Here is a 24428-nt window from a genome sequence, read left to right on the forward strand (position 1 = left end):
ATCGAAACAAGGCGGTTGTTTTTGCAACTGTGTTGTTGTTTCAGGAATTAATTCGTCGGAGGAGACGATCAAGGCGTGTCTTAGTAGTTAGATCGGACAGCTGTGAACGGCTCTGCGCACGGAGATCCGACGACTATTCTAATGACAGGTGTTTACTAAACATCGGAGGACCCGTAGCAGTGTTCATGTTTTAATTTTGACAGTTCATTTATCTTACAGAAAAAGCACTCATCTATACTACTAATAAAAGATCAAACGAAAACTTCTTTAAGTACACACAACTATTATCCCCACAAAAACAAACACCAATCACCACCACACAATTAGACAACAAATTACAATCTAACGGTCTTCCACCATCCATGCACCACCACGGTGTGCAGTTATCAAATTAACAAAGGCTGACCATGCTCCAGCTCCTCCTACAGCAAACAAAGGCTGACCGAGGCCTGACCCGGGGCGGCGCGATGGCGGCAACGGCGGGGGCGGCCGCGGAGATCGTGCGGGAGATCACGGCTGTGGGCGCCGCCGACCTGGCCGCCGCCGCGGAGCCGCTGTGGGCCTACTGCCTCCGCCTCGCGCGCAAGGTGTCCCTGCTCACGCACCTCGTCGCCGAGGTCGCCGAGGCGGCGGGGGAGGACGGCGCGGCCGAGCCCGAGGCGACGGCCTGGGTGGCCGACCTGCTCCGGGCGCTCCGGATTGAAGGAGGGCCACGGACGAACTAGGTGAGCAGCCGCATGGTAAGGTCCGTACGTGCAGGTCAGCCAGAGTCCATCAATCCAGATCCTGGTATTGAGCTCAACATGCAAGCCTTATCCATCCAAGATCCAAATGTCCTTCATATTCAAGCACAGCAAAAGGAGGAGAATCAAGACCAAGATGCTCAGTTTAATATTCTGATGAAGTTTGCAGCCACTGGATGATCTCCAAGAGTTCTTTCTCTCAATTCTGTGCAGCTCGCTATGGCACGGGTGTGGAGAGATAATTACCATGGGATTTCGCAGCTCTCCAGGTACATCTTTGTAGCCCGTTTCAACTCTTTGGAAGCTGTTATGTTTGTATTCACTCGCCAGCCTTAGGCCATGGGTTCAGATAATTTCTTAATTGAGTTGACCGATCCGGAGGATTTCAGTAGAGATTTTCAGGATTACAAATTTAAAACTGTCTTTGTTACTGTCCGAGTGTATGGTGTTCCCCTTGGATTTCGAACTCAGTAGCTTTTAACTAGGATTGTGCAGAGTGTTGGTCAAATTTATGAATTTCACCCTTTCAGTCAGCCTATGATCCATGCCAGATCTGAATATATGTGGGGTACAATTAAAGCTAAGGTGATGGTGCGAGTGAGAGATAAAATTTGGGTTTCCTTCACTAAAGATTTGGCTGCTTGGGCATACTTGTTTTATGAAAGAATTGGTTGAATCTGTACTTTATGTGGAGTCTTGTTCCATTCTGTTCAGCACTGTCCCAAAAGCTCATTTCTAGGCAAAGGTTGCAGATCTCTTTGGAGCAAATTCCTTCAGTTAAGTTTGGATCATGGATGACACATGTGGATCTCATTCCTAAGGAACCACACACTGGTAAAGTTAGGATTCATTCCAGCTTGCTGCAACCTTCAAGTGAGCCCAATGTTTCTTTTTGTCTTATGTTACTTCAAACATTTTTTTCATTATTTCACTGAATAAATTTGTTTTCAATTTTTAAATGAAGTGCAAGTAATGTGTATATTGTGTGTGTTTCAATACTTTTGCATCTATATATATATACTAAAATTTTAATATAAAAAGCAATTTATAAATTATTCGGTTAGTCGTGCATGCTAACTATGTTTACAAGGAAACAAAAGTGGCACGTGACGACGACACGGCGGCCCGGAGCTCGCCGTCCAGCTCGAGCGCCGCCATGTGCCCGGGGGACAGCGACACCTCGGCGTCCACGCTGCCTCCGCCCTCCCACCCGGGGTACAGCACCGTCCTCCCGTCATTCTTGTTCGCCCTCCCGCTCCGCACCGCCGCCGGCTTCCCCCACCCGAAGTCGCACCCGTACGCGTCGAACCACGGCGAGCCCCCCATCATCGTCAGCCGCACGGTCACCACGGGGTGCGCCGTCCACGCGGCCACGCGCGCCCGGATGGACGCGTCCGTGTTCGCCGCCACCGCGCGGCCCACGGCCGCCGCCGCCCGCCCGTGCCCGCCGTGCGCCAGCAGCTCCGACACGCGCACGGGCTCCGTGCTGACGGCGTAGAGGCTGTTGCCGAAGTACTCCGCCGGCAGCGCCGGCCGCAGCCGCCCGCGGTTGCTGGCCGCCCCGCGGAACGCCGTCTCGTCGTCCGGGGCCAGCCGCCGGGCGCGGGTGATGCACCGCCAGATCAGCGAGGTCAGAGCCTGGTACCGCGTCAGGGCGGCCGCGCCCGCTGCGTCCCCGGCCGCTAGGAGCTCTTCTCGGGCCTGTTCCTTGAGCGCCGCCATCGACTCCGCCGAGAAGTGCAGCACGCGCCCGCGGAGCGGCACCCGCGCCGGCCTCTCGATGAGCTCCGACAGGTCCTTGCACGGCAGCACGACCGGCGCCGCAGTGCCTCCGTCGGGCGACCAGCGCTCGAACAAGGGCCGGGGCGACGACGTCAGCGAGTGCGGCGCCCCCGGAGGCGCGAGCCTGGCGCGCGAGATCTCGGCCAGCGCCTTGAGGAAGATCCAGAAGGCCGTGCCGTCGGCCAGCGCGTGGTTGCAGACGAAGCCGACGAAGACGCTGCCGTCCGCGAGCTCGGTGACCTGGGCGGCGAAGAGGGGAAGCTCGTGGCCGTCGTAGTTGATCGCGTCGTTGAGCGGGAAAAAGTCCTCGACGACACTCGGAACGTCGGCGTCCGGAGGGACAACGTCTGCCCACGCGACGCCGTCGGCGACGGCGTGGACGACCTCGACGCCCTGGCCGTCGCAGTCAATAGAAACCGAGCACCCGACAACGGCCCCGCTGTGATCGCGGTGGCGGTCGGTGACGAAGCGGCCGGCGACGGGGTGGTAGCCGCCGCCGAGCGCTTGGGCGAGGGCGTCCGCGAGGTGGCTGGTGACGGCGGCGCCGGTGGAGAAGGGCGGCGGGGGAGCGGGGAACAGGAGGCCCTTCTGGATGTAGTTGGCGTTTATCATGGAGACGTCCCACGAGGCGAACGGGATGCGCTCGCGCGGCCGAGCCGGCGGCTTCACCGTGCGCGACGACACCACGCGCACGGGCGACGGCGGCGGCATTGCGCTATCTGCTTGCCGACTGGCTGGCTGGCTATGGAGATGGCCGAGCTCGTTCTCCGACTCTGTGATCGATCCAGGAGGGGCTGCACTGGATTTTATAGGCTCAGAACTGAATGCGCCGCGCGTGCGCTGCCTATGACTCTGTCTGAAGGGAATGTTGAAGGAAATTGCTCAAAACTGGTCTCACTCAGGAACGGCGTCACAGCTTACGTCAGGACGTGAGAGTTAACAAATACAGTACGGAGTATGCTGCTGCACTTGATCAAGTCAACGAAGCAGTGTGGCGCAGACCAGTGCAGCTTTGCATCTACTCCAGTAGCTGTTTGAACTTGACAATCTTCTATGGTGGCCAATATTATATCCCCATCCCAACGGTGGTATTAGAGCTGCTCCGATATCATTCTCTGAGTATTGTGAATACGTTCTTGCAGTCCCTGGTAACGTGATCGATTCTCCTCTCTTTGTATCTATACTGGGACGTACAGTAGATTTTTAGACCGGGCGGCAAACCAGAAATCTGTTAGATCCAAATTAAAGCAATGTTGAGGGGATAATTTCTGTAAATCATCCAATACCACACCCGCAATATGCACTACACTGAGCCCAGTTCTTAAAATATCTTACCCTACTAGTAGATGTTTGCAGGCGGGTAGATGATTAGTGGCAGACCTAGACAATATAACATCAATAAAACCATTCAAATATTTATAAAAGGTACACTCCAAATAGTATAATTTAGTATAATCATCATTACAAATCTGATAAATAATCCTAAGATAGCATTAAGCGAGTGGGAGGTTAGCTGGTTAAGGTGCGTGAGGTTGGTGTTTTTTTTTGAGAAGGAAGGCGCTGGTAAGCAGTTCACAAGCCTCAGACACACCAAGCTAAAAAGGATAGACACGGAGAAGCATAGCTCGGAGATGAAGAGGTCCTCAGCGCGAGCAGAACAACAAGGAAGGAGAATGTCAGCTCTGGATCAACACGTTCAATGACAAGGTAGAGCACGCCGTCGTCTAAACACTGAAAGCCCCGACACGACACATCCGCCCAGCTCCAATGTCAAAGAAGGCCCTTGCCTCCTCGTTTGGCTTGAAAGTCGTCGCACCGTTGACAAGAGAAGAAGTTCTCCATAGAACATGGGAGGTAGTCACCGGCAGGCTGCAGCTGGAAAGAAACGTAGCACACCCAACAAGCAACGTACATATCACCAAGAGCAGAGCATCGCCAAATCCCACGGCCCGGTCACGGAAAAGGAAGAGATGCCGAAACGGACAAAGACGAGCAACAGCTAGATCTCTCGGAGGACGAAGAGTACCAAAGTGCAGTCACCGAAAGAGGGGCTAATGCACTCGCGCGACGCTGAGAAGGGTCTCCATAGGAGGGGAACCCGATCCCCTCGTGCGTGGAGAATCCACAGTCCTTGCAGGACACCTCACAGCAGCCCGCAGAGCTCTTAAAAAGTGAGGGGTCACTTAGGAAGTCGCCATCATCGTGGGAGATAAGCTACCGCCGCCGCTGCACACAAAGCACATTGCCGAGCATCCCCATGCCCACCAAGCTCCCAAAAATGGCGCTTCAGGAAGGACGCGACGTCGAAGGCGCCGCCGCCGTCCAAACTGTGTTGAAGATTTTTCCGGGGAGGCAAGGAGGGAGGGTAGAGGAACAGACCAGAACGACGCCTCCAAGGAGGGGAGCGGCGCCCTCGGGCGTCACCACCGCCGTGACCGACGAGGTCAGCTGGGATTTCTCGCGGTCTTCACTTCCCCACTACCCACATCCCAACGACGCGAGAACCGGCGCCCCACGACAGAGCAGACCGGATCCGACCGGGGCAGGGCTCGCCCGACAACATAGGAGGCAGGGACAGTCAGATCTGGTGCCACCAACAACGAAGGCTACCGGTGCACCAAGGCTCACGTCCTTCGGTTCGCTTGCCGTCCACATGGCCGAGGTCGTCGGCTGATGCCCGCGCCATCGCCTACCTAGGGCCGATCACGCCACTCTGAACAGGGCCGCCGTCCCGGAGCACGCAGCCCCCTGCAGAAGAGGCAGAGCAACGAAGGCCCCGCCGCCACCTTCATCGACAGCGCTGAAAAGGATCAAGATGGACCTAGAGGGGGGGGGGGGGTGAATAGGTACAAATCCAAATTTTAATAATTACTTAGCAATTTTAGGCAAAAGTGCGGAATATTAGTGTAAGCCTAATAATTGCTATGACATGGAGTAAGCTATTTAGAGTGAAGTAAGACAAGCGGTAAACAATAATCAAATACAAGTACGTAATAAGGATTAACACAAGTAGAGAGTTAGGGTTAGGAATAACCGAAACTCCAAGAGAGACAAGGATGTATCCCGATGTTCACTTCCTTGGAGGGAAGCTACGTCACCGTTAGAGGGGCGGATGTTACCACGAAGGCACACCAATGCCACGAAGGCTCACCCTATTCTCCCTTTGAGATAACTCCACGAAGGCGTTTCTCAACCACTAGTGGTAAGCCTTGAGGTGGCTTCCAAACCTTCACAAACTTTCCGGGGGATATCACAATGGATTGATTCCTCTCCGAAGACTCCTACCGCCTAGGAGTCTCCAACCTCCAAGAGTAACAAGATCACAGGGATTGCTCAAAACTTGCTCAAATCACAAATCACTTTGGTGGGAAGGAGGAGAGGGAGACGATCTATCTTTTGATTGGAACAACACTCAAAGGAACTCACAAATTCTCTTGGGATCTAGGATTTGGTGTAGACAAGAGTGAGTGAGAGGAAAGGTGTTCTTGGGTGTATTCTAGCTGTGTTGAACACCCTTTCCCGAGGTGGGAGAAGAGTATATATAGTGGGGAGTGAAATCCAGCCGTTGGGGGCACTTTAAGTCACACAGGGTCCGGACGTCCGACAGTTGCCGGACGTCCGGGCGTCCGCGAGGGGTCGGACGTCCGACAGGGGTCGGTCGTCCGAGGCCTATAGATATGACTGAAAATATTGTGTATTGAACAGTGACCGGACGTCCGGAGAGGATCGGAATTCCGGGTTATTCGACTCAACTGCTACTGGTGGGTGGTTCCGGATTTCCGAAGAGGAACGGACGTCCGGCCCTCGGACGTCCGGAGGGAGCCGGAAATCCGAGTTATAGAACTCAACTTCTTCTGGTGGTAGGTTTCGGATTTCCGAAGGGTTCGGACGTCCGGCCCTCGGACGTCCGGAGGGAGCCGGAAATCCGAGTTATAGAACTCAACTTCTACTGGTGCAGGGCTCCGGATTTCCGGGGCTGGTCGGACTTCCGGCTCTCGGATGTCCGGAGGGAGCCGGATTTCCGAGTTATATGTCTCACAAACTTCTGGTGAAGGGCTGCGGATTTCCGAAGCCAGCCGGACGTCCGGAGGGAGCCGGATGTCCGAGGCAATAGACCTGTATTGATATAAGAACAGAGTGGAGAATATGTGGGATTGGGTATGACAGTAAAGATGTGGTATGGGCAAGTTCATCACAAAAACCTGTGATCTCCTCTTAATAGTGCGGGATCCCTATACTCAATATCAGTAAACTCAAAGGACTAGTCTACATCATCTTTTCTTAATCCCGAGCCTTCTCGAAATATAAATCCTCAATCTTCTCAGACAACCTTTGGCACATAATTCTCAATCTACTAAAGTACTTGCCATCCTGAGATACCCTCAACAAATAGGATTAGTTTCCTATGTATGTGTTGTCATTAACACCAAAAGACGATTAGGGGCATAGCATGCACTTTCAGTCTCCCCCTTTTTGGTAGTTGATGACAACATATACATAGGTCTCAAAAGGATTTAACATACATTATAGTCTAGGATATATTTAGTACGGAGCTCCCCCTTAGTATATGCATGATAACAAAAATCGAAGCTCCAATGGATCAACATGTAAAGATAATAGATCATCATAGAAGTAGTGGAGCAAAACATAATAGTCTATGATGATATCATAGCAATCCATAACAAATCACAATCATTCATAAGTAGCCATACATGAGTTTATCCATTACATTAAATCTCCAAAGACTAAAGACTACGATACATTACTCCCCCTTTGGCACCAAGTACCAAAAAGGAAGACATCAACAGCATCAAACACGCTCAGAGCTCATCACCATCATCATCAGCATCATCAGGCAAGCCACTGCCACCAGCCTCGTCAAAGAAATCAGACCACTCAGGACCAGATGGGAAGCCAAAATCAGTAGGAGGAGCAGCAGGAGGGGCCTCATCATCACTCACATCAAGAGCGCCCGAGGCTCTCAGACGAGCCTTGAGGACATTCTTGGAGGAGACTAAGCGAGAAACCACATCATGGGTTTGACCACACTGGAAAGAGAAGGCCTTCATCAAAGCAGAATGTGCCTTGCCAAGGAATTTGGCAATGCGATCGAGAGGAGCGGAGCTAGATGAGGGGGTGGCGGCCCGTGCAGCAGTGCGGCGAGTGGATGTGGAGGATGATGGGGTTTTCTTGGGAGCATAGTCATCCGTTATGTGAGCGGGAATGACCCACTTGCGATGTGTGTGAGTGATAGCCACAGAGAAATCAGCAACATGGTTAATAAGAGCCTGGATGAAGGGGGCGTGAGGAAAGGCTCGTTTGTACTGAAAGCTAGCAAGCCGAATCTCATGCCATAGAAAATGAGGCACATTGATTTTGCCCTTGGGATGCTCGAACAAGTGAGACATGATGTCGATACAATAGCCACTTCAAGAACCCTTATCACCCATCTTGGGATAGATGGTGCGGATGAGACACTGAAAAATGATGAAGTAAGGTGACCGCCAGATGGACACCTGGTTAAGGTCCTTCATGCGTTCATCCGCATCAAGCTCACTTAGTGGCTTGAGAAGATACCCACACACGTCAATGGACTTAGGCGCATGGTTAGGATCATCCTTATGTATTTTGAAACCGGAATTGGGGAAACCAAGTGCGGCAACAAATGTATCATAAGAAGCTGTGAAGCGAACGTCAGAGGTGATCCAACTGACAGTGTGGTTTTGACCAAAGTGGCATGTGGCATAGAACTGGTGAATGGCAGCAACATTAAAGTCGCAATGAAAAGCAAACGGGGCGGCAAGCCCCGATGCCTCAATAAGCTCAATGGCCGGGTGCATGCGAATATGCTCAACATCAATATAGAGATGAACAGATAAACCCTTAGGTACTATGACTGTGGTAAAGATGTTCGCCTGGACGTTTGTGCGGAAACGTGAGTCCATAGAGTCACGTACGACAACGTATGGATCAAGGTCGCGGCGGAAAGTGAGGTATGAAGCCGCGCCAAGTGTGGTGAAATTCGTGATTGCGCGACCTAAAGTAGCAGGAGGTTCTAGTGATATGCGTCGAGCTTCACCTGCGGGCTGGGCAGGAGGAGGTGGTGGCATGTAGGACGCCCTGCGAGTCCCGGGCTTTGGCTTGGACCTCCGTTCGGCGGGCTGGTCAGCAAAGGCCTCGGCGGCAAGCTCCTCCTCGAAGTCGGGGTCATCACCATCAGACGACGAGGGGAGTTGTGGAGACAGAGAACGCCGGGCCGGAGAACGCCGGGCAGTCCGTTTGAAGGGACGACGTGGCTCATCCGAGTCCGACCCCGTGGTAGGGGCGCGAGATGAGGAGCCACCCACGGTCTTCCGAGCGCTGTGCTTGGTCTTGCCCATGGAGCACAAAAACCTACGCGGATGAAAAATCCCCAAATGAGGAACGAATCATGGAGATACATGGGAGACAGGGAGAGCCAAAACAAACACGAAGGGAGGGGAGGAGCAACCTGCAGATGGATCCCGCGAAGGAATAGGAGGAGGATCCGCGGAGGGGATCAGCCGGATCTGAGGTCTGGCGGCGCAGGCGGGGGCTCCTCGAGCTGGCGGCGGCGACGCTAGGGAGGAAAGGGGCGCTGAGGGTTAGGGCAAGAGCCCAGCCCCGCGCCCAGCTATTTATAGGCCCGAGGCGTCGGACGTCCGACACGCGTCGGACGTCCGGATGTGATTGAGGCCTCGGACGACCGGAAGGGGTTTTGCCGCCGGACGTCCGGGACATGTCGGACGTCCGAGAAGGAGGAGGAGGCAGAGGCTGGTTCTGGTTTTGTGTTTTGATGATGATGACTTGCATGGTTTCGCACATAAAAAAATACGAACAGAGTTTCCTACAAGCATTACATGTACTACGTGGAGACAGAAATTGATTTATGCGTACGTTGTAAGCTCAAAAACAGAAAATTAAGACTCACTCCCCCTAAATACATGCCCACATCAAGACACAAACATGATGTGAGTGTGTGTATGTGTGCAAGGTTTCAAGATATGTTGTCAAGCTCCAAGATACCAAGTTCATGCCTAAGTTGACAGAACCTAGCAACGCTAAGTGGCTTGGTGAAAATGTCGGCTAACTGCATGTCGGTACCCACATGGGTAATATCAATGTCACCCTTTTGCACATGATCTCTCAAGAAATGATACCTAATATCAATATGTTTTGTGCGAGGGTGATCAATGGGGTTCTCGGAGATCTTTATGGCACTTTCATTATCACAGAGAAGAGGAACGTGTCGATACGTGATACCATAATCCTTTAGTGTTTGTCTCATCCATAGTAGTTGAGTTGCACAGCTTGCGGCTGCAATATATTCGGCCTCGGCCGTGGAGAGAGAAACACAGTTCTGCTTTTTCGAGGACCAACTTACCAAGGAGCGTCCAAGAAACTGACATGCACCGGAAGTGGATTTCCGTCCCACTTTATCACCGGCCCAATCCGCATCGGAATACCCAATAATATCAAACTTTGCATCCTTAGGGTACCATAAGCCTAACTTTGGGGTGTGAACAAGGTATCTAAGAATATGCTTAACCGCCGTGTGATGGCTTTCCCTAGGGGAAGCTTGAAATCTAGCACATATGCCTACACTTAACATGATGTCCGGTCTAGATGCGCAAAGATAAAGTAGCGAACCAATCATGGAGCGGTAAGTAGATGGGTCAAAAGGAATACCGTTTGTGTCTTCATTTAGAACTACATCGGTGGCCATGGGAGTCTTCATTGGTTTAGCATTTGTCATATCAATTTTTTCAAGAATGTCCTTGAGGTACTTAGTTTGAGACAAGAAAATCCCTTCTTGAAATTGTTGTATTTGAAAACCAAGAAAGAACTTTAAGTCCGTGTTAAGTGACATCTCAAAGGTCTTGGTCATGGAAGCCGCAAACTTCTTGCATAAATGGATGTTAGGAGAACCAAAAATGATGTCATCTACATAGATTTGGCATAAGATCAAATCACAATTTTCCCTCTTAGTAAAAAGAGTGGGATCGATCACCCCCACCACAAAGCCATCATCGAGTAGGAACTTCTTAAGATGATCGTACCAAGCACGGGGTGCTTGTTTGAGGCCATACAGAGCCTTGTGAAGTTTATATACATGGTCTTTGTGGTGAGGGTCAACAAACCCTGGTGGTTGTGATACATATACCTCTTCTTGTAGAGGACCGTTAAGAAAATCACTTTTCACATCCATTTGATGCAAAGTAAAACCATTGAAAGCAGCATAGGCCAATAAAATGCGAATGGACTCAAGACGAGCAACAGGGGCGAAGGTTTCACCAAAGTCCAAACCTTCAACTTGGGAGTACCCCTGTGCTACTAACCTTGCCTTGTTGCGTAGGACGGTCCCATTTTCATCTTCCTTGTTCTTGAAAATCCATTTAGTTCCAATGACATTATGTTCCTCAGTTGGTCGTTCTACCAATGACCATACTTCGTTGCGTGTAAAACTGTTTAGCTCCTCTTGCATAGCAAGAAGCCAGTCATTGTCACACAATGCATCCTGAACCCTGTGTGGGACAGTACTAGAGACAAACGAAAAGTGAGCACAAAAGTTTGTTAATTGTTTACGAGTCACTCTACCTTCCGACACGCCGGTGAGGATTTGATCAATATCAACACGACCGGCCACACGTGGCATGATGGAGGTCAAGGTTTCACGAGGTTCAACTTCGTTTCCATCATCAATGTCCTCAACATATGGATCATTTATGTGCGGAGGAAGATATTCCTTTTCGCGCTGCACTTGTTGAGGTTCATCATCAAACATATCCATACTTTGGTCTACCTCTTGAAGATCAGTTTGTTCTTGAGTGTGATCAGGGTGAGAGACATGTTCTCCCACTTGATCCTAAACAACTAGTATGATGTGTGTGCTAGTATCTTGTGGAGGTACGGGCAGTGAACTGTCTTGAGGATGAGAAATACTCTCATCATCTTCATCATCATCATCATGGGGTCTTTGTTCCATGGGAAGAAGTGTACCTACACCCATGTTTAAGATATCTTGTGGGGAGTCTTCTTCTCCTGCATCATTTAGATCAACTTGCTCCCCATGGGAGCAGTTAAATTCATCAAACGTCACGTCACAGGTTTCTATAACACATCCAGTGGATTTGTTGTAGACTCTGTAGGCGTGAGAGTTTGACCCATAGCCAACAAAAATCCCTTCAGTTGTTTTGGATTGAAATTTTCCTAACCGTTCCCGTTTGTTGAGGATGAAACACTTGCATCCAAACACACGAAAATACTTAACATTGGGCTTGTTCCCAGTTAGGAGCTCATATGGAGTCTTCTCCAATATTGATCGAAGGAAGAGCCGGTTTGATGCATGACATGCTATGTTGACAGCCTCAGCCCAAAAACTATGTGGTGACTTGTATTCGTCTAACATGGACCTTGCCATCTCCACAATGTCCGGTTCTTCCTCTCTGCCACACCATTTTGTTGAGGGGTGTAAGATGCGGAGTACTGATGTTCAATTCCCTCATCACTAAGAAATTCTTCTAGGTTGTAGTTCTTGAACTCAGAGCCATTATCACTTCTTACTGCCTTGATGTCCTTGTCAAACTTCCGCTGGGCTTGTTTGGCAAAGTCAATGAAGGTGATCTTCGTCTCGTCCTTAGACTTGAGAAAGAACACCCATGTATATCTTGAGTAATCATCAACAATGACTAGGCCATACTTTTTTCCTCCAAGACTTGCCCATGAAGGAGGCCCAAACAGATCCACATGAAGGAGCTCTAACGGCCTCGAAGTGGATACAATGTTCTTGGGTGGATGTCTTGATTGATGTTGTTTCCCAACTATGCATGCACTGCACACGCGATCTTTCTTAAAAGATACATTTGTTAGTCCAAGGATGTGATTGCCGTTTAAGAGATTTTGAAGATTTTTCATGCCAACATGGGCGAGCCGGCGATGCCACAACCATCCCATGTCGGCCTTGGCCATTAGACAAGTTGTATGGAAGGTGCTCTCTTTCGAGAAGTCAACCGTGTAAAGGTTGCCATCCAACTCTCCAACAAAGGCCACTTCAAGTGTGTCTCTCTTAAAGACTTTCACATCCGTTAGTCCAAATAATGTGTCATAACCGACGGAAGCCAATTGGCGAACTGAAAGTAAATGATATTGAAGAGATTGGACAAGCATGACATTTGCAATAGACATGTCATTTTTGATTGCCACCTTGCCCAACCCAATTACCCGCCCTTTCGACCCTCCACCAAATACAATGCTCATGTATGGTCGAATGGCTTGCATGAAGTCATAGAGCAAGTTACTATCTCCGGTCATATGATTGGTGCATCCACTGTCGATCACCCATTTGGCTCCTCCGGAGAAAACAGCCTGTAACGAATTAAGACTTGGTTTGAGGTACCCATTTTGTCATGGGGCCTTTCACATTAGTTACAAGAGTCTTAGGGACCCAAATAGCATAGAATCAAAATGCATTACGAGGACCGACGAATTTAGCATAGACCTCTCCTTCCTTTGATTTGCGTAGTACATAGGATGGAGGCATGAATTTAGTTGTCTTGTTGTAAGTAGACGAACCCCTAGTGGCCGATCCACTCACAACCTTACCTTTCTCCGTGTGTCCCTCTCGTACAAATATTTCTTTAAGCGGAGTGGTACACTTGAGAGGAGATGGACTTTTCTTGGCAGAGCTTGGGTCCCAAGCCCTTCTTTGGCGAAGCCTCCATTGTGTCGACTTAAGATCTCATTGAGAGTCTTTTGTCCTTGTGCACATGTCATGAGACCTCTGTCTAGCTGTGCCTTTAGCGAACAGTTTTCCTCAAGGATAGATGTCAGTTCACTACTAGAATTAGTAGTGCAGGTATCAACATTAATAATAGGTGAGGAGTAGGCCTTAGCTAGAGTGTCAAGATAAGTGACCTTAAGTGCCTCAAAGCTCTTTGTAAGAACAGTGAGTTTCTCTTCCTTGTCTTTGAGAGACAAGGATAGACGCTCACAGTCCTTAGAAAGGGAAGCATGATAGTTCACAAGTCGGTCTTTATCATTTAGTAATTCTTTGCACACAGATTCAGCCTTTTTCAAGGAGGCAAGATCATTAGCATGTTTATCAAGGTTTTCACCTACTTTTGAACATAGTGCATCATTTTGTGCTTCCTCATACAGGACTTTCTGCTCAAGGATTTCATTTCTTTCCTTCTCCTCAGTGACGAGGGTTTCGAGTTCCTTGATGGTATTGGTGTGCTTACTCACCATTTCCATAAGTATGCGAAACATAGTGAGCTTCTTTCCTTTAAGAGAGCACATAAATTTGTTTATTTTAGCAAACATGGGATGATCTACGTCATTATCCTCATAGTGATGTTCCGCATCAAGATACTCATCAGATGGAGTAGAAGCTAGACTGAAAGAGTTTAACCGTGGGGTTACCTTGACCTTATCATGGGAGTTTTGGTCTTCCTCATCTCCCATGGCAGTCTTTGCCATCAAACACTTGTGGGCGTTGCCCTTGTAGTCCTTCATATAGTTGTAGTGAACAACATCACCACTTTTGTTGACTAGCCTCAAGGTGTTTTGTGTATCCTGAGCTACTCTGGCAACTCCACCAACATCTTCTGGATCTGATTCTTCTTGTGCAACGATTGCTCTTCCATCTGTCCTCTTGAACTTGGAGTTCATAGGGTTTGGCAACTTCTTCTTTACAAAGGTCTTTGGAAACCTTGGTTTGTCTTCTCTCTTCTCATAAGGGCAGTCATTTGAGAAGTGGTTGGTTTCCTCACAGTTATAGCATTTCCTTACCTTCTTCTTTGGGAATCTTTCCTTGAACTTTCCTGCACTGAACTTCTTTACAAAGAGAGCAATGTCCTCAAAAGACGGGCTTTCATCAGAGTCAACATCATCACCATCTTCGCAGTCATCATCACCCTCTTCTTCTTCACTTTCTTCTTCGTCATATTCATGCATGGCTTTCAAAGCAAGATTGATCTTTGATGTTGAAGTGCCATGCATGGCAAGGTGCTTTGTTGTATTTGCCTTTGACTCTTCAAATAATTGGAAAGTGGATATGATGTCATCCGGAGTCATTTCTTTGAACCCATGGTGCTGCCTCATGTCCATACCATTTGATGGTGTTACGGAACAAGAGCATAAAGTAACTTGTCCACAAGAAATCTCTTGGTCAGATTGAAACCATCTTGCATCTTGTCACAGTCACATGACTCAATGTCTGCGGCGAGAGTCATGAGCCGTTCTAGTAGTTGCTTGGGAGATTCACCCTTTTTCATACAGAAATTCTGTAATTGCCCCCTGGCAATTACATATTGAGCAAGCCGAAGAGTGGAGGTACCGGGTCTTGGTCCTTATAATGCTATCCCACAGTTCCTTGGCAGTTGTGATGTGAATGTAAGGTCTTCGTTGCTTGTCATTCATTCCTTTTCTTATGCACATGATCGCAGTGTCATTGAGATGCTTGTCATAAGTTTCTCTGGGAGTGAGGCACCTTGGATCTACAGGATTGTACCCATGCTCGAGGATGTCCAACATCTCATCATTGGTGTACCTAAGATGATCCTGCATACCAACTCTCCACAAAGCAAAATCGGAATTGTCATCAAGCAAGGAAGGTTTTCCTCCAGGATTGTACTTAGGTTTCTCAATTTGGGATCTAGCATAAAGCCAGGGAACACTGGTTTGGTTCCTTTCTGGAGGTTGTTGGCCAAATGAAGTATCGCGCACATGTGGCCCTGAGGCCCTCGGAGACGTGGTTGTCCCCGTGGTTAGTGATGCTAGTCTCATTTGGACCATGGCCTCAAGAGAAGCATCATGCTCCTCTTTTTGCTTGGCAAGGGCCCGTTTCAGGTCCTCAGAGGTGAAAGACTTGACTTCCGAGGAAGTCCCGTCCCTCTGCACTGGAGCTACCGTAGCTGGTTCCCCGTCCATCTCGCTCTAGGGCGGTTAAGCCACACGAATAGAGTACGAGGCTCTGATACCAATTGAAAAGGATCGAGATGGACCTAGAGGGGGGTGAATAGGTACAAATCCAAATTTTAATAATTACTTGCCGGTGCACCAAGGCTCACGTCCTTCGGTTCGCTTGCTGTCCACATGGCCGAGGTCGCCGGCTGATGCCCGCGCCATCGCCTACCTAGGGCCGATCACGCCACTCTGAACAGGGCCGCCGTCCCGGAGCACGCAGCCCCCTGCAGCAGAGGCAGAGCAACAAAGGCCCCGCCGCCACCTTCATCGACATCGCTGAAAAGGATCGAGATGGACCTAGAGGGGGGGGGGGGGTGAATAGGTACAAATCCAAATTTTAATAATTACTTAGCAATTTTAGGCAAAAGTGCGGAATATAAGTGTAAGCCTAATAATTGCTATGACAGGGAGTAAGCTATTTAGAGTGAAGTAAGACAAGCGGTAAACAATAATCAAATACAAGTACGTAATAAGGATTAACACAAGTAGAGAGTTAGGGTTAGGAATAACCGAAACTCCAAGAGAGACAAGGATGTATCCCGATGTTCACTTCCTTGGAGGGAAGCTACGTCACCGTTAGAGGGGCGGATGTTACCACGAAGGCACACCAATGCCACGAAGGCTCACCCTATTCTCCCTTTGAGATAACTCCACGAAGGCGTTTCTCAACCACTAGTGGTAAGCCTTGAGGTGGCTTCCAAACCTTCACAAACTTTCCGGGGGATATCACAATGGATTGATTCCTCTCCGAAGACTCCTACCGCCTAGGAGTCTCCAACCTCCAAGAGTAACAAGATCACGGGGATTGCTCAAAACTTGCTCAAATCACAAATCACTTTGGTGGGAAGGAGGAGAGGGAGACGATCTATCTTTTGATTGGAACAACACTCAAAGGAACTCACAAACTCTCTTGGGATCTAGGATTTGGTGTAGACAAGAGTGAGTGAGAGGAAAGGTGTTCTTGGATGTATTCTAGCTATGTTGAACACCCTTTCCCGAGGTGGGAGAAGAGTATATATAGTGGGGAGTGAAATCCAGCCGTTGGGGGCACTTTAAGTCACACAGGGTCCGGACGTCCGGGCGTCCGCGAGGGGTCGGACGTCCGACAGGGGTCGGTCGTCCGAGGCCTGTAGATATGACTGAAAATATTGTGTATTGAACAGTGACCGGACGTCCGGAGAGGACCGGAATTCCGGGTTATTCGACTCAACTGCTACTGGTGGGTGGTTCCGGATTTCCGAAGAGGAACGGACGTCCGGCCCTCGGACGTCCGGAGGGAGCCGGAAATCCGAGTTATAGAACTCAACTTCTTCTGGTGGTAGGTTCCGGATTTCCGAAGGGTTCGGACGTCCGGCCCTCGGACGTCCGGAGGGAGCCGGAAATCCGAGTTATAGAACTCAACTTCTACTGGTGCAGGGCTCCGGATTTCCGGGGCTGGTCGGACTTCCGGCTCTCGGATGTCCGAAGGGAGCCGGATTTCCGAGTTATATGTCTCACAAACTTCTGGTGAAGGGCTGGGGATTTCCGAAGGCAGCCGGACGTCCGGAGGGAGCCGGATGTCCGAGGCAATAGACCTGTATTGATATAAGAACAGAGTGGAGAATATGTGGGATTGGGTATGACAGTAAAGATGTGGTATGAGCAAGTTCATCGCAAAAACCTGTGATCCCCTCTTAATAGTGCGGGATCCCTATACTCAATATCAGTAAACTCAAAGGACTAGTCTACATCATCTTTTCTTAATCCCGAGCCTTCTCGAAATATAAATCCTCAATCTTCTCAGACAACCTTTGGCACATAATTCTCAATGTACTAAAGTACTTGCCATCCTGAGATACACTCAACAAATAGGATTAGTTTCCTATGTATGTGTTGTCATTAACACCAAAAGACGATTAGGGGCATAGCATGCACTTTCAAGCGCCCCGGGCTTGCCCGACGGCAACCTCAGGTGGCGGTGAGGAGGATGAGGTGGGAGGGGGCAACGGCAGGGCTAGGGTTTGGAGCCCCCGAGTCGCCCAGGAGGGGGCGACGCGAGGGGAGGGAAGGGAGGGGAGAAAATTACTCTCTCATGACTGCGTGCGTGGGCACTTCTCCCACGAGTGTCGAAAACCAAAAAATGCGGAGGAGGAGAAGGAGCTCCTCACCGGCGTAGACAACAAGCCGACCCAACGTGAGGTTGGTGGTGATGCAACACACATTAACGCCCACCGACCATGAGGGGTTGTGTGAGATGGAGAGGCTCGTGCGAAACCCAACCATTGCTGCACGTGTGTTGATTGTTGGTTTTGCTCGCGGAGTCGCAGTGCAATGGACAAACAATTGTTTGTTAAATGTGTACTCCGTAGGTGGGATTGGAAGAATCATTTTAAATAGTTTTACTTAGGCCCTATTTGGAACCATAATAGATTACGATAACATGGATTATGAAGATAGATTATATAATCTGGTTTATAAAAATAATCTAGGTGGGCATGTTTGGAGGCCAGATTATATAAACTGTAATCCAGGTTTTACATTGCATAATGACCTGTCTACCCTCTGTTTCTTTAAAGAGGAGGGTGGCGGTGGCAGGAATGTAATTATCTCCAACTTTACAAGGATAATGGGTCATTAGCAATCCATAATCTGATTTTAGCTGGGGTAGAGTAGATTGTGAGTTTTTAATAATCTGTCCATCTAGTTTTTATAATTTATACCATAATTTGTCCTGTTTGAAGATAGAATAAATTATAAAAACTAGATTATATAATCTGAGTGGTTCCAAATAAGGCCTTAATGTGTGTGAATCTTTTGCTTTACTTATTGTGTGTTTAGTCAATGTTTTACTTATCACATCCAAATTATACCCCCTGAATGTTGCATCGACAATGAGGGGTATGTGATTACACAGAGACGAATATTTCATCACCACTTTAACGTGGTCGTGCCCATTTACCATTCATAATAGGGTTGACCAATACATGTCAACACTTACATTTAAGAGAAAACGCGTTGCAATGTGCATTACTAGTAAATATAAAACGTTAACACAATAAGATAACCTAATGGGAAACACTTATAATCAGTAGTCTGATTGGAAGCAAATCTGCAGACGGGCCGATTGCCGTTGACTTTTGTTGAATCTCACGGCAAATATAATGCTTATCACATTCCTTTGCAGTAAAACAATACCCCGTCAAACCCATCTCAGAAAAACAAAATCCCATCAAACTGCCCGCATGTGCCACGCTTACCCATCCCTAATTAATCGCCTCAATCCCCCTCCTCTCGCCTAGGATGCACCGCCACTGTGCTCGCCATCAACGGCACCGCCATTGGTCTCCGACTATGCATCGCCCCCGAGCTCGCAGCACATCGCCTGCTTACCTCATTGTCGAGGGCCACGGCTGCCCCACCATCTGGATCCATTCCTCTCCTACGAGAAGCTCCATCTCTCCATCGATGTGACCCCCCGGGGTCCGGGGACATCGCAGGGTATGAGATGTCTCTCTTGTTTGATTGGTGCTTCACTAGGTCACCCTCCGGCTGAATCAGCCACCGTAGCAGCATTGGCCTGCCAATAAATGTGCAGTGCCCCCCACTCTCACCTATTTCGAAGTCCCAATGCACCTGTCAACCGCCCCTATTTTTTGTAATGCACTCTCTGCATTGTTATCTCCTCTGAAACATGCCATGCTTCGATATTGTACCCAACATGTTTTTGAGTTCTAGTTGCTTTGCATTAGTATTTTGATATTATTTCCTATTATTTAATTATCCAATTTTTAGTAGACCATTGCTTACATCTTATTCTTGCTTACATTTCCCAGCTTCAATAATCAATTCGTGCCAGTTATTTTTACATGGTTCCTATATATGAAGCTTCCAAAGTGCACTATGCTTCTACATTGTAAGTACATTTTGCTAAAGTTATTCATGTGCCTTATGTTACAATTTAGTTAGTTATTGTCCTTGTTGTCGCCATTGGAACATAACATGCCCCACATGATACTACGTTTTTTGCTTCTTTGTTTTAGTAGTTGCTTCCAGAGTTCTACCTTCCAAATTATATTTATAATTTGCATGTGTCGCTCGAATGTAAACATTCTCTTCTTCAGTACTGCAATGTACATGTAGTAAAATTGTTGCTTCTTATCTTTGATACTAATGCATCATGCTTAACTGGTCTATGCTTCAAGCATATGTGTGCATGTTTCAGGGTTGATCAGTGCCGACCAGAAAGGAATATCAGGAGGCAACTAGTACATGCACTAACAAGCGTAGCGATACGTCGCTCTAGTTCACAATGAAGACAGACAAATGCCAGATGAAGGGAAGCAAGTCAATAGTATTTAAGAAACATACAATGTGACCTTACAAAGCACGGTAGTACTTCAACCTTAAGAAGAAAATTTGTAGCATATCCGAAACAAGTTGTATGAGCGGATTTAGCATGGTGAAAACTTATGTCCGGATAGAAGCAAATTATATTTGGAGTGGAAACACTTCTGTAGTAGGTGGAAGCAAAGTTATGTTTGTTGGAAACATAGTAAAAAGATAGGTGGGACTCAAAATTTCCTTGTGAAAACAAAAACTCGGATGTAAATTTTTGTTACATGGAAGCAACAAAAGAAATGGTTTTTTCCAGCCAAATTTCATTTGCAATTTAAGCAAATTGTGTCCAGGGTGGAACCAAAATATTATTCTGTTGGAAACATAGAAAAGTGATATACCGCACATAATTTTTTTTACATCAAAGGAATTAAAGTAAATTTCCTTAACATCGAAAAAAATAGTTGAATAATGTTTCTCCCAAATAAGCATGTACAGTACAAAAGTTTACGTATCAGATGGTAGCTGACCGATGGAAGTAGAAGCAACATGGGCACGATACAAGAAAGGGGGATGGAAGGAGAAACAACATGCATGGGCACGCTACTAGAATTAATTAATCAGTTATAACAGCCGCATAATCAAAGCAGGACGTTATTTGAAAGAGATCTGACGACCACTGTGATACTAATCCTACGGCCTAATTTAGTGTCGTGGCTTCATCAACATTATCATCCATCGGCCTAGGTGGGTGGGTTGCATAGCGCATTGCTACTAAATATAAGAATGAGAGCAAACTATGACAAGCTAATTAAGTGGTGTTACTTCGTCAACATTAGCAATTTAGCATCAATGGATTCAGACAGTATCACAGTCTTCAGTTGAGGTGTATTTGTCGTGGGTATAAGTCTGACAGTAGAAGTACGGGGTACGAAAGTATATGGGCAGAGCCTTAGCTACGACGATGATGTATGAGTTCAGACCCCTCTACGGTGGAGGTAAAAGCCCTACGTCTCAGTGCTCTTCAGAGCTTTGTGTCGAGTGTATTAAGGGATTACAGCCAGTGCCAACCCCTATACCAGTGGTGAAGGGCGGCTTATATAGAGTGCGCTGTCCTTCATAATGGTCTGGTGGACAGGGGTGGAGTAGTGGCGAGTAAACGCTGGCGTTACTGGTAACGTAAGCCTTAAATGCTAGTTATGGTGTATGAAAACGTATGACCGTTGCCCTCCTCGGAGGTTACGATGTACAGAGTGGATTTCAGTCGGTACGTTAGATATGCTCCGAGTGGATCGTCGCCGACTGGATGATGGGGGCGTCCTTAGTTCAGTCAGAACTGTCTAAGGGCCTTGTCCCCTATGAAGGGTAGTCCTTGGGTAGGACCTATAGGGCAGACCTATGACCCTACCCTGAGACTATAACCCCATCATTAGTCCCCGAATGGGTCGGGGCTGGAACGATGAAGTGATGTCCGGAGTTTGGAGCCGACTGGTATTGAGGTGATCTTAGCGTTGTCTGCCTCGATCCATTTTATCTTTGCGGCTAGTGATGCGAGTGAATATGCAAGCGAAACGAACTGTGAGGGACCGATTGCTTCCGCGGAATCTTTCGACGTGTCCGGTCATACTGACAGCGCCGGATTTTCCGGGATTCTCAAATTTCGGTTGCCGCGCGCTCAGCGGGGATGACGACATCGCCATCGAGTAGATTTCTCCTCCTCGATTACCGCACCACGATCTTCTCCACTAATCTTGCAGCAGCCAGTTGGGAGGATAAGATCTTTGGCCCACCTGTAGGTGACTCAGTCGGAGGCCTTTTAAAGCCTTTTCGGCAGACCTTCCTGTTGTGCTGCTCGTCTTCCTCCCATCGATCTCGCCTCCCGGCAACTCCCTGCACACCTCTAGCCACCTCCTTCCCCTCCTCCTCTACGGATCCGTCGCCCTCGCCATGATGAAGGGGCAAACGAGCAAGCTTGAGGCGAAGAAGAAGAAGAAGGGGGCGGCCTCCACTCAGCAGCGGAGGCGGGCATTGCCGGCGGGCTGGATCCAGGGGGACTTCCTCCCCTCCACGGTGAGGGAGACCGACGTGCTGGAGCTGGTGGAGCACAACATGGTCGTCAATAAGTCTTGGAGGCTGCCGGAAGGCGAGATGGAGCCGACGCCGAGGGAGGGGGAGCGCGTCCTGCTGCTCAGCCACGTGGCCAGAGGTTTCTCCCTGCCTCCCCATCCTTTCTTCCGAGGTATCATGAACTACTTCGGGGCGCAGCTCCATCACTTTCCGCCGAATGCGATAGCTCATCTTTCCGCATTCATCACCATCTGCGAGTGTTTCATAGGATGTCCTCCCCACTGGGGGCTCTTCAAATATGTTTTCTCTCCTAGATCTCAAACGGTTAAGAAACTTAACCAGTCTGATGATAAGACACACATGCTCCAGCTCTGCGGGGGTTTAGGATTTCAGAAGAAAACGAAAAGTAGTTATCCCTCCCTTCAGCTATCCGAGTCGGTTAGGAATTGGCAATCATCCTGGTTCTATTGCCAGGAGATTGCCTGCCCGAATGCTCCGAGTGGGTTACCACCCTTTAGTTTAGACCGTCCGGGCCCTCCCAGGAAGCTAGCGCTCTTTAAGGGAGAAAAAACCCAGATCCAGCCTTTGATCGATGCGCTGGTAACCGTCGTCCGGAACGGACTCACAGGCATGGACCTGTTGGAGACTTTTCTGGGTCGACGCATCCAGCCGCTCCAGGCCCGAGACCATGCAATGTGGCATTACACGGGGCCTTCGGATACCACTCGGTCCCATCCTGAAGACGTGAGCGAGGAGACCGTGGGTGCATGGGTCCACAGCATCACGGGCACATGTGATAACCCCGTGGGAGCTCAGCGGGTGAAGGCCTTCCGCGCCCAAAATCCTCCTCCGAATGAGGTGAGTACATGTTGTCGAGTGCTTTTAACCTTCTCAGTTTTGTTGCTTTTCTTGTCTCGCCGACTGACGTTGCCGACTGTGTTTTGTGCAGGAGTGGACGAACTGGCATTCTGCAGTCTCAAATGGGAATCCGGTCGAGGAAGAAGAAGGCAGCATGGAGGGTAGCGCGGGTAGTGCCGAGTACGTCTCTGACAGTAGGGAGACGAAGGAGGAAATAGAAGAGGAGGAGGAGGAGAGTGAAGAGCAGAGCTCGTCACCCTCACCACCAGAATGCCGAACCAAGCACCGTCATGACCCCGCTGTTCCGCCGGCTCCTCCCGTGGCCCCGAGTGCTCGGAGTGTGAAGAGAACCAGGGGTTCTTCTGCCGAGCCCGTGGATCAGCCGTCCAAGGTGGCTAAACCCAGCGGATCTAAACCTCGGAAAGCTTTGCCCCGGATGAGGATCGCTGTTCCGGTCGCCTCAGCGTAAGTATCTTTGCTCTTCCATCTTCCTTCAGTATCCGATTGGACTGTTCTTTTTGGGAATTCATGTTTACCCGTCGAATGGATTTCACTCAACAGAGCTGCTACCTCCGCTACCTCTCTGCCATGTTAGGGTGACGATCCCATGGACACTGATAACACCGCCACGTCCCAGCAAGGTACGTTGTCACGACTCCGAGAGCTGTATTACCGTTTCATGAGTGCTGTCTTTGATCTTGATCTTTTTCTGTATTTTTATTTTGTTCAGTCGGGCTTCCTTCGGAGGTGATCCATCTGGACGACGACGACCAAAGGAGGTCGGAACCAGCTTTGGCACCTGTCCTTGGGGTTATCCAACCTACTGCCAACCCCGCCATGAGCGTGCTGCCGACTGAGACGGTGGTCTTCACGGCGGAACCGACTGGAGCAGAGCTCGGGATGCCCAGGGAGCTCGGGATACCTAGGGCGCCTTCTGCCATGCCGGGTCCGTCGACTGTTCAATATGATGCCCGACGCCTCCCGGAAGATCAAGTAGGAGCCGCCAAGGACGCCATAGTACAAGTGGAGCTGATGGTGGGCGAAGCCAAGGGAGCATATGACTCCGTTGCGTCCCTGTACAAGAAGAGCTTGGAGCTTCGGGATGATATCCGAGTAAGTGCGCTAGTAAGTGTTTACATTCCTCTTGGTGCCCACTGGGGGTTTTGGCGAGATACTCGGATACAGTAGGTTAATTTTCCAGTGGGTTCACTCCGAGTGAACCCAGTGGGTGTAGTCCCCGAGACTTCTGCCGAGTGCTTGCACCGACAGTTGTCTTTATATGTATTTTCCATAATCTCTACAGATCAGAACTGATCTGCCCGAATGGTACTAGCGGGGGCACGCCGAGTGCACCCACTGGGTGTAGTCCCCGAGAGTAGTGTTACTCGGGTCGAGTAATAGTAATCTCATAGTGTTGTTGGTTTGCTATGGAGCTCAATGGGACCGACCTGTTCGAGCTTCATACCAGTGGGGTCACTCTCAGTGAACCCACTGGGTGTAGTCCCACAGACCACTGTCGATTGCTTGCATCGGCAGGGGTCTGAAGAATCTTGAGTTTTGATTGTTTTGTCGTATCTGTCGAGACTTTTTCCTTGTTGAATCTGGCTGATCCTCCCTTTGTGTCTCTTTGACAAAAGACTTGTGAAATGGGATCGGCCTATAATGCTCTGAAGGCTGAGA

At 49.1% G+C, this 24428-nt stretch overlaps 2 protein-coding genes across 4 annotated transcripts; one reads left to right on the top strand and one right to left on the bottom strand.

Moving 5' to 3' along the window:
- The first annotated feature begins 170 nt into the window (after positions 1-170).
- LOC123443030 lies at positions 171-20156 on the top strand. 3 transcript variants are annotated; one of them, XM_045119253.1, is made up of 4 exons: positions 171-1012; positions 1489-1616; positions 19322-19401; positions 19691-20156. In XM_045119253.1, exon 1 carries the CDS (start codon positions 408-410, stop codon positions 723-725), a length of 318 nt encoding a protein of 105 aa, XP_044975188.1. In that variant the 5' UTR covers positions 171-407; the 3' UTR covers positions 726-1012; positions 1489-1616; positions 19322-19401; positions 19691-20156. The 3 variants fall into 3 exon arrangements, with proteins under 3 accessions (XP_044975188.1, XP_044975187.1, XP_044975189.1); XM_045119252.1 differs by having other exon boundaries at positions 1496-1616; XM_045119254.1 differs by having other exon boundaries at positions 1496-1616; positions 19711-20156.
- On the bottom strand, positions 1770-5392 carry LOC123443029 (uncharacterized acetyltransferase At3g50280-like). The gene has a single exon (XM_045119251.1). The coding sequence runs from the start codon at positions 3234-3236 to the stop codon at positions 1827-1829; it is 1410 nt and encodes a 469-aa protein (XP_044975186.1). The 5' UTR covers positions 3237-5392; the 3' UTR covers positions 1770-1826.
- Positions 20157-24428: the final 4272 nt, after the last annotated feature.

The sequence above is a fragment of the Hordeum vulgare genome, chromosome 3H (genome assembly GCF_904849725.1).
Source record: "Hordeum vulgare subsp. vulgare chromosome 3H, MorexV3_pseudomolecules_assembly, whole genome shotgun sequence".
NCBI lineage: Eukaryota > Viridiplantae > Streptophyta > Magnoliopsida > Poales > Poaceae > Hordeum > Hordeum vulgare.

What these genes read in the sequence shown, in the direction of transcription:
- LOC123443030 (XM_045119253.1), top strand. Translation starts at nt 408, where the DNA reads ATGCTCCAGCTCCTCCTACAGCAAACAAAGGCTGACCGAGGCCTGACC.
- LOC123443029 (XM_045119251.1), bottom strand. Translation starts at nt 3,236, where the DNA reads ATGCCGCCGCCGTCGCCCGTGCGCGTGGTGTCGTCGCGCACGGTGAAG.